The sequence below is a fragment of the Nothobranchius furzeri genome, chromosome 11 (genome assembly GCF_043380555.1).
Source record: "Nothobranchius furzeri strain GRZ-AD chromosome 11, NfurGRZ-RIMD1, whole genome shotgun sequence".
In the NCBI taxonomy this organism is placed as follows: Eukaryota; Metazoa; Chordata; class Actinopteri; order Cyprinodontiformes; family Nothobranchiidae; genus Nothobranchius; species Nothobranchius furzeri.
Window position 1 is genome coordinate 54,022,807 of NC_091751.1, and position 10,273 is coordinate 54,033,079.

General features: G+C 38.7%; 1 protein-coding gene across 4 annotated transcripts in view; it reads left to right on the forward strand.

Annotated features, from left to right (window-relative positions):
• Positions 1-10,273, forward strand: part of tnr (tenascin R (restrictin, janusin)) — a 240,954-nt gene that overhangs the window by 185,147 nt on the left and 45,534 nt on the right. For 3 of the 4 annotated variants that reach the window (XM_070541686.1, XM_070541688.1, XM_070541687.1), the window contains exons 18-21: positions 2,202-2,331; positions 4,623-4,889; positions 8,261-8,380; positions 8,598-8,741. In XM_070541686.1, coding sequence (XP_070397787.1) covers positions 2,202-2,331; positions 4,623-4,889; positions 8,261-8,380; positions 8,598-8,741 — 661 coding nt within the window. The remainder of the gene's footprint in view (positions 1-2,201; positions 2,332-4,622; positions 4,890-8,260; positions 8,381-8,597; positions 8,742-10,273) is intronic. The other variant, XM_070541689.1, reaches the window with a different exon arrangement.

Genomic DNA, 10,273 nt, shown 5'->3' on the forward strand with positions numbered 1-10,273 from the left:
TTTTTCTTTAAAACAGTCCGCTCAGCCATTGAGGCTGGCACTATGGAAAATGGCAGACTCGGCAAGTCAAGCAGCTGCTTGAGATCTGGATGGTTTGGAGGAATGGCCCCTCCTCCATGGGTGACAGTGTGTATTTTTCCTGGCGATAGGGAGCAGTTGATACCTCAATTGTTGCAAGCAAGCTGTATTTTTGTGCTGGAGTAAAACCTTACCAAAGGGTGCCCATTAGGGTGAAAAAGCCCTGGGGAGTGCAAATTTAAGCAATATGACAATTATATCAGACTCCCTTTCATCACTGGCAAAGAGTAAAAAGGTAAATGTGTAAAACAACAAAGTTTATGAATGGTGAAAATTTAGTGACCGTTTGTTACAAATCAGTAAATGCATTTTGTCGTCGCAGGCTCCTGTAGAAGGAAACATGGCATCTAATATGGCATCACCCAGAGACTAAGACCTGCTCCCATGTATTTTACACCAGATTTTTATGATCATATGTTAAGAAGCCACCAATATTTTTCAACAACTGGGCATCATTTAATTAATTGTCAACAGCATTTTGATGGATATTTCCAGAGATTAAGGATAAAAACTACGCATTGTCCGTTTAAATATTGTAAAATAAACGTGTTAGTAGAAAATAGCAATTATCCTGTACAATTCATCACTGGACAGGGTGCTGGTTGGTCACTTCACAAATCGGCAGCAGACCTGGCATTCCAATGGCTGGAAACCATGTTCTATTGTTGTAACTACAACCTCCATACACTAGATGTCGCTATGGTGTTCGTGTTTCATGATCAACCTTTAATGGACAACTCACTTTACTACTTTTCTACAAAAATGGAGAAAATTGCAATAGGTATGCATAATTCTGAACACGGACGTTTTATTTTCTTGTATTGAAATATATAGTTTTGGTTTTTCAAATATTTCAAAGTAAAATGTTGAAAAGTCATATTGGGACATGAAAATACCAGCTGTGTAAAACATATGTAAAGGAAGTGGGTATAAAATCTGATCTCTGTAGTCAGTGTGATTATTGTTTGACCACTGCATTATTTTCCACATTACTACTCTGCCTTTGATATATTTACATACCATATATATTCCATCGATCATAATGGGCAATGTGAGATCACTGGCCAACAAGATGGAGGAACTCCAAGCCCTTTCAAGGACTCAGCCAGAGTTTCGGCAGTTTCGGAACCACTGGAGGAGATCATGCAAAGAAGGATTGTCCAGAGAATCAAGAAAATGATGGACAACCCTGAGCATTCTCTTCACAAGACTGTCCCACAACAGAAGAGTGTCTTCAGTCAGAGGCTTCTTCAGTTTCGCTGCAACACTGACCGCTACTGGAGATCCTTCCTGCCAACAGCCATTGTAATATACAATAACTCTTTGATTACTTGATTATTATTATTATTCTGAGCTACTACAGCAATCAATTTCCATCTGGGATTAATAAAGTATTTTTGAATTGAATTGAATTATGTTTTCTGCATGTGAACTTTTTAAAAAAGGACAAATGAGCAAAACTCACCTTTTGTGTCCTCTTGTGTTGACCTGTGAGTCTCTACTAGCTCTATAAACATTTTGGGTAATTATGTGCCTCAAAGAAGCCATTTCAACAAGTCCCCAGTTGTGATGTCACAAATGGGGAAAGTAAAATAGAATCACATCTTACCTGTAAAGCCTAATTTAGGCTTCTTCATTAGCTCCGTGAGGAAGAGACTCACGCGCATCGATGGAGATGTTTTGCCTCCAAACTTTTCCGACACCTGGGGAGTGTTGCCAAGCAATTCCCCGCCAGGACAAGAGAAGGCATAGCACTTTCTGGGGTATCCAGTCACGCATCTGGTCCAAGATAGTGCATTTACTATTGTGTTTATATTATGTGTTCTTTTAGTGGATGTGGCCAGATCTAGCTTGTTTTCTTATAGTGACAGAGCCCTGAAACGGCTCATTCTGGAAGGTACAGAAAATGCCAACAATAAAATAGCTGAAATTGCTTTATGTGAAAGAGATTTAGTTAAACGAACTTCATAAATATGTTTGGTATGGACCATAAAACTAACTTAACATAAACACAAAAGTCCTAATATGTCCACCTGTAAGGCAGTGATACCTCCTTGTGAAGTAATGCTGCAGTGCAAAACACCTGCTAATTTGGTCTTTGTGCCCCATTCTGTCTATTTCAGATGACAGTGCCCAAAGACTTAACAACTACCACTCTGACAGACCTTGAGCCTGGAGCCGAGTACACCATCACTGTAGCAGCAAGAAGAGGCAGGCAGCAGAGCTCGTCAGCAACCATAGACGCGTTCACAGGTAGAGATAAAAAGTGTTATTTTTGTCTTTGTGCATCTTAAATGAACAGCTGAAACATATCTGTTCAACTAAGCTAAAAAGAGTTAAGTAGGAGTGGGATGTCAAACGTTCCTTGATGAAAAATAACAGATTACTTTGCCTTTTCACTGCAGCAGCACGGCAACCATTCCGAACTACATCCCTTTAAGTGACTCAATCATCAAGAAGCGCCTAAATGAATAAAATCCAGGGTACAGATAAAGATTTGAAAAAAAAACAACCAATTACAGCAGGAAGCTTAAGACAATTATTAAGACAGTGTTGCATCGTCAAATGAATGGTGAAGATAATTAACTTAAGCGTGGCAGCAGCTAAGGTGAGTCCTGAGCAAAGGAAATGAAGGACCCTAAAAGCATTTGATGAAGCAATTAGCAGCAGTTAAATATTCAATTCAGCTAATGAGGTCGTTACAAGTGTTGTCTTTTCTCACTTCTGCTTTGCATCTAAATCCATTTGTGTTCTTCTGGAAACTCTTCGACATCTCATTCTCCACTCAGTGCATCTTGTTTTTCAGCCTGTTATTCCTTTCTATTTCAGCCACAGTTCAGTTCTTGTCTATCCATCCAACAACACGTCAGGCCAGCTGTCAATCCTCTTAGCTTTGTGAGCCCCTTGTTGTGTTTGTCTACGGTTTGATTTTCCAGTTACACAAAGGGAGGTGGGAACAAATGATGGACATGTGCTTACCTGCTGTCAGTATTGTGATTTTGCTGCTGTCATTATCATCTTTCTTTTTCTTCCTTGCTGCAATAATCATCATCATCATCATCATCATCATCATCATTTTTCTCTCTTTTTTAAACATGGCTCTTTCCAACCTAAACCATCAGCAGACAGAGATAAGATGAAACGGCAGACAAAAGAGTGTTTGGAAAAATATTCAATCCAGTGCAAATCTTTTCATCTGCTGTTTGCTGTATTGACTGCGTTTGTCTGCTCTCACCTAAGTGTGATAAAATATTACTCACAGATTTTCAGATGAGCAACTCTGACTTTCATTTACTTTGACTGGCGAGAACTCCCGTTCTGGGCAAAAATTGAATTTACGTTATTTTTTTATGACATTACCAAGAGATTAGGTGGATTCTTCACCAGTTGTTCATTCACCATCTGCGTTTTTTTATTCTGTTGGATCCTCTATCGATTTCTTTCATTTGATCAATTTGCTGATTCTTGTACCGCACGTGTGATGCACGATGAAAACGAAAGTATTAGTGGAAAATCTCTTCCATAAAAGCTTAATCGACATTTATCTATGCCCGTTTTAAAAATAGAAATGAAGAAAAAAATCTTTATTTCTTCCTCACAGGCCGAGTGTCTTCCAGCATCTGTGTGTCCGTGCATTCAAAATGTGCATCACCACACACAGTTCTTCTGTGTGGTCACTGCTGTTCTGTCTCTTTCTAAATTATTAATTCTACAAATGGCTTTCTGTCATGTTGATCAAAGAGCTTCATCATAACCACCAGCATCACATTACAGAGCCTCCTTCCTCCTACAATATTTTATGCATAATTGAAGTAAAGCCACTGTTTTCTTTAAACGGAGGAGTGGGATTGTTTTTGTCTGTCTTGTGCTACACAGACACTAAATCTTAAAAGCAGCGTGATACAAACCGGTCTCTGTGTGATGCTATTTTTGCTGACTGTAGTAAAAGGTAGCAACAGCCTTTGCAGGTCAGTGTAAACAATGCTTCCTTTGTGCAATGACTGATTACAAAAAAACCTTCACAGCATGTCTTTTACCAGAACAAATCAGTGAAGGAGAAGCCGTGGTGCCATGTTTTTCCAGCGATACATTTTCTCTCCTGGCTAATCAAATCAAACTCTTCCTATATTAGTTGCTGTGTCAGCTTTCCCCCATTTCATTTCCATGACATCCCCTTCCGTCCTGATCATGCAAAATGACACAGCATCTGCTCCTGAACAGTCCATCGCATTCTTCATTCTAATGGTGAATAATCTAATTAGTTTCTCCTTTTCATGGCCAATTAAATCATTGCTGCTTCTCGATAACGGTTAACTCTGACTCTCACTTAGCCCATAAAGATGGCACCTAAGGTGGATTTTCTCAGCTCTACAATAAACACTCTATTATCTATCGTGGATTGCTTTCATCAATCACAAAACAACTTGTCTTTCATCTGCATTCTTGGCAGCTTTGTGCTTATTGCAACTACTCATTCACCACACCAGGACTTGTACCTGTACTTGAAAGCTGTCTGGTGATCTCTAAACCCTCGTTTCCTCCAGGAATCAGACCTGTGAGCCACCTCTATGTGTCAGAGGTGACTTCAGACTCAGTGTTAGTGGCGTGGACCTCCCCAGCACCACCCGCTGACCTCTTCATTCTGAGCTACAGCTCTGCCGACGGGACTGACACGTCTAAGGTGACGCTGGATGGCTCCAAGATGAGTTCACTGGTCCAGGGCCTGCTGCCGTCCACTCACTACACTGTCAGTCTAATCACAATACAGGGGGATGTTACCTCTGAGCCCATTACAACATCACTCACTACAGGTGAGCTGCTTGAAATCACAAACAAAAAAAGCATGCTTTAAAAACGTAGCCTTGTTGAGCGGTGAGTAAACACACTGTGTAAGGAAATCGATGCAGTGTGTTAATGTGCACCATGGGAGGCTGTGAACAGTGACGGAAACCATGTTCATGGGGGAATAATCAGAACGGTGTTGTTCTTGATAACTTGTTAAGTGAAATCTCAAGTCGATAAAACGTGGAGGACAAATTACCGCCAAAAGGTCATGGCGGTACCTTTAAAAGTCTTCCTGAAAGAACAAGGTGGGGTTAACAGGGGAGCCAGTTTGGAGCTCATTTCTACATTCCCCACAATGAGCAGGATGTAGTTATGTGTGAATTTCCCTACTGAGTCATTCTGCTCTGTTACTCTTCTTGGTGTTTGGATCTGATGAGAATCATAGGTGAAAAAGGCGGGAACTAAAGAAATAGGAATCTATGGTTGAGTGAGACGAAGGAAAGCAGAAAAAGAAGAAAGTTTATGAGAGACAAAAACATCTTTTTTTTTTACTAAGCAAAAAATGTTTATGATAATTTTCCCTGTTTCACATAAAATTATGTTGTAAGGGGATGTCTCAGAGAAAAAAAAAACCCTTAAAAAATACCATGTCTGTTACTCACATGGCTGAAATTTGCCGTAATCCACGTTTGTCAGTAGTGAAGCCTGGCTTATGATCCTACCAGGCCAGACTACTGAACCGAGGCTGGTAAGGAGTTGGTTTGGTGCGTGAGTAAATGACAAAAACATAGGATAACTGACGTCGGCGGCAGACACGCAGTTACTTTGAGAGGCACAGTAGGAGGTGACAAAAGGAAACAAACCGGTACTGTGACTTCAAAAAAGAAAAGTAGGACTTATACACCGCAGGAACATTCATTGTTCAGCTGGGATCTGGAACTCGTGACAAAGCTGAGTAGACACAATGACTGAGCAATGGAGGAAGTAGATGATTTCCATATATAGACGTTGGTGGTGACATATGGTGTGAATTTCTAGTGAGTGGAACTCTGGGAAACAGAGTCCTATAGGGTCTGGGCCTGTGTCCCGGCAGAAACTGGTGGAAGGAAACTGTGACAGATGATGTGCTTGCTGTGAATTTAAATACACTTGTACAAAACACACACACACACACACACACACACACACACACACACTCATACATTCTTCTGTTTTTGTCACACGTTATCTCCTTCCAAAGTCCTAGGCTTATATTTATTTCTGCTGTAAATTATTGATCTGTTTTCTCTTTGAATATAGATGTTTAAATGCTATTTCCCTGCTGCTTATTTTTTTCATCTATTTATTCTTAACCAGCATATTCCTAAGTAGCCCCCGAGTGCAGTATTTACATTCTGGAAGAAGCATTAATGAGAAAAGGGTCAGGGCTGTAACCCTGTGTGATAATCGCTGGGTAGGATAACACTCAACCTCTGGAAAATCTACATAAGAGAGAGCTTTAACGCTACTAAAGCAAATTTAAAAAAAATAAACTAACCACATTTAACAATAAAATTGTGAACTTGTGCCAGAAATCTAGATCATTTCACCACTACTGAAAGACATCTCTGCTGTGTAAGGTTGTGTAGTTTATCTCACTTGATTAACCCAAGAGGCACATTATTAAGAATGAAACAAGAAGTGGATTTTGAGTGAGTGTTGTCTCTCTTGAACCTCTCACTTTACTCTGAAATAAATTTGGTTTACTGCTTTGATCTCACTTGTTTGAATTGTGAGTGTGGATGATAGCATGCATTTTTGATTTTCTTTGTTCAGTTTGCTTTTAGCGTCACATTTGATACATTTGTCACACTTGAAATGTGCTTCCCTTTACGTTTTAGCCACAGTTGTTACAGGCGATTTGGCTTAGCGGGCTATGACAGCAGTTTTGCCTCAAACAGTGCTTTGATGTGAGCTTACACTCACAAATGTTACTGTGATCAGCTCGAGGGACATGGTGAGTAGTGTTAAATCTTTGAAGGAACAGTTAATTTGTTCCCTTTCTGACCTTTTAAATCTCTCATGAACAAATGTATTTATTTACTTTTATTGTTGTCACGTGTGACTACTGTTGCATTTCCTGGATTTTAACTGGTGGACAAGCATCACTAAAATATTTAAGTTAAAAGATGTTTTTTGTATTGTAGGCATGTAAATATAAATTTCAGAGATGCACTGAAAATGTAGGTCAATATTGGTATCTGATATTAGTATTGCTGTTATGTCTGATAACCGATATTTACCGATATTATATTAGTATAAGTAGGGATGTAAGAAAACAACAATAAACTAAAATGAAAAATGTGTTCAGATATTGAATCAATACAGAAAAGCAATAACTTTTTTTTTATTGAGGAAATACATGCAAACATTTACTTTATTTCTTTTGTGTGGTGCTATTCAACGTCCGACTACTAGGTGGCAGCAGTTTTTACCACCTTCATTCTGATGGAGAAATAAGATCTTGTGATAACACTGGATGTGTTTTATAAGCATCTGACCTGAGTCTTTCAAGAAGTTCAGTCTACTGACAATTACGCGTTATCACCCCCTCACTCTCTGAAACAGATACACAAATGGCATCAAATAAAAATACATATTAGTTGTTTCTATTGACCCAGTTTTACTTATCAGACCGATATGTTAAAAAAATGACTTACATCAGTCAGTACTGATATTAATGCCAATAAATTGTGCTTCCCTAATAAAATTGCAGTAAACTGGGGTAAAAACTGGTCCAACCTAGCTGCGTAAATTGTAAATAGCAGTATATATATATGTATATATATATATATATATATATATATATATATATATATATATAGAGAGAGAGAGAGAGAGAGAGAGAGAGAGAGAGAGAGCCTTTTGAACTTTTTTCAACTTTTTCCCATTTGCTGACTTCATAATTGTGTTGTTTTCTAGTAGCTAAGGACTCATACGTTTATTTGCTTAAGTTATTTTCATTCTTTCCTTTTCCACAGCTCCAGTAATTGTCTCCGGAGCTCTGAGCATGCTGTGAGCAGTAGGATCTGCTCTCTCCTAATTCTCTGTGTTTTTTGGCTCATTGTCTTCACTCATTTAAGATGTCTTCTGGAGATTTTCGTGTTTACATTTTTGCATAAATTAGATCGCCCATGCCCAAGTACATTTCTACGTGTGAAATCATCCCAGAGATGAGATTGAACATGAGCCGAAGAAAGGATTAGTGAAATAATTTTGTCTGCAGATATTATTGGTACAGTTTCCTGAGTTTGATGTGTTAGTTGGTACCTATCTGCTCCTCGGATCAGCCAGTAATCCATTGTGTAAAGATGTAAGCTAACATTAATACATCTTTCCTCATTATTCCCTCCCTTAGACATGGACCCACCTAAAGAGTTGACTGTGTCAGATGTGACTGAGGATGCGGTGACGATCTCCTGGATCAAACCATTGGCTCCGTTTGAGTACTACAAACTCTCCTACCAGTCGGCCAGAGGTACTGTTTACTGGTAACAGTTGAATGTTCTACCTCCTTTTTAATATCCTATGCTATAGCTAAATAATCACAACCTTTTATATGTCAGCTTTAATAGAATTTTGAGTTAACGTTTCACGCCAAACAGCAGCTTACCCCTTGACGTGTAACAGAGAGCTGTTGGTATATGAAACATAAGATGAGAGTGGTGTTTAACGTTTGAATGCATCTCCTGTAGGTCGAGTGGACAGCGAGATGATTGACAGCGATGTGACAAACTACACCTTGTCCAGTCTGTTTCCTGCCACCGAGTACGAGATCAGCATCAACTCTGTCAGAGAGAGTCAGGAGAGCACAGTTGTCAGCACGTCTGTCTTCACAGGTGGGAGCAGTATGAGGGTCTGTTTCAGGTTTACACAAATACAATAACACAGCTAGAACAGTGTGATGGTGTAATACATTTACTTCATTTCATCCATTGTAGTTTCATTTTATACTTTCAGCTTTTCAAAAATATGGTTTTATTCAACGATGAAGTGGTGAAATATCACATATACAGTGTAAAATACCCCCCGAATGAAGGACGACACTTTACTGATGAAGGTTTTGGGTTTAATGACGATGAGCCTCAATTTCAATGTAAGAGCTGGAGATGTATACAAGAAAAAAAAACATGTAATAAAATCCAAACTCTTACAATTAATACAACTGTTATTAACAGTTTACAACATACACCTCAACTTACGATGTATGTAGCTTCAGAAGAGAAATCAATACATTTTAACCATTGAAATTAGAAATAGACCCTTCAAAATAAAAGCATTTTATTCAAAAAGGAAGTAAAACAGATTAAAAATAAAGGTGAGTTGTGCCAAAATAATTTACAAGCAAACGAAGAAGTCATTTTAAGGTTAGTTGCATACAGGACGATTATTTACAAACATTAACCCATACGTTCATTGAATACCTTTTTTATATTATTATAAATTAGGACTCTTCAAGTTGTAGGATAACGTATTTTCCTATTAACAGTGCTAACAACCCACCATTGTGCAGCTCCAAATACGGAGCCTTAGTCTCCTCCATTTTTATTTTGTCAGAATTGAAATATTAAAACATATAAAATTAAAAATTATTTTACAAAAAATACATTTTACTATAGTTGCTGCATCATTGTTCTTCAAACCACACGTGCAGAAAACACATCGTAAATGATTCAAATGACTCCTCACAAATAGTTTACCCTCTTCCAACTGTCGCACTGGTTCTACTACTCACAGCTGAACACCTGTACTCAACGCTCTCATACACACTTGCAAAAACACATCACAAAAATGAAAATATACTGCTGACATAGCAGGAGGCTTGGTCTTTCCTGCTGCAACAGATGAAACTGTCCACACCATGATTCTGTAATTGGTTACCACCTCCCAGCTCCCTCTCACTCTGTGCCATCACTCTCGCTGCTTTCCACGTTACTTACCTCTTTATCTATTTGACTCACTTCGATCTTTCACTATGCCTGTCTGTCTTTGTCTTCCACCTTCTCTTTTGGCTTTCTTCTCTCTGTTTTTCTCTCATGCTTGATTCTTTTTATCCTGGATCATACTCATCTGTGAGGCTGTATCATTTATATAAAGTAAATGTATTGCTTTTAATGTGACACACAAAAACACATGGAGGTTTGGAGATAACGTTTGTCTTTTAGTAAAAATAATCTGGTCACCTGAGATTAACACTGGTGCCGTCTGCGTAATCTGTACATGTTTGATTAAGGAAAAAAGACAGACACAGAAGCAGGGCTCACCTTTGGCGCTCTGTTATTGGCTCCTTCTTCCAACAATCCCAGTGTACTTACAACAAGCAGAGCCTTTGGGGGCTGTAATAGCCTGAAAAGAACATAACTCCCAAGTC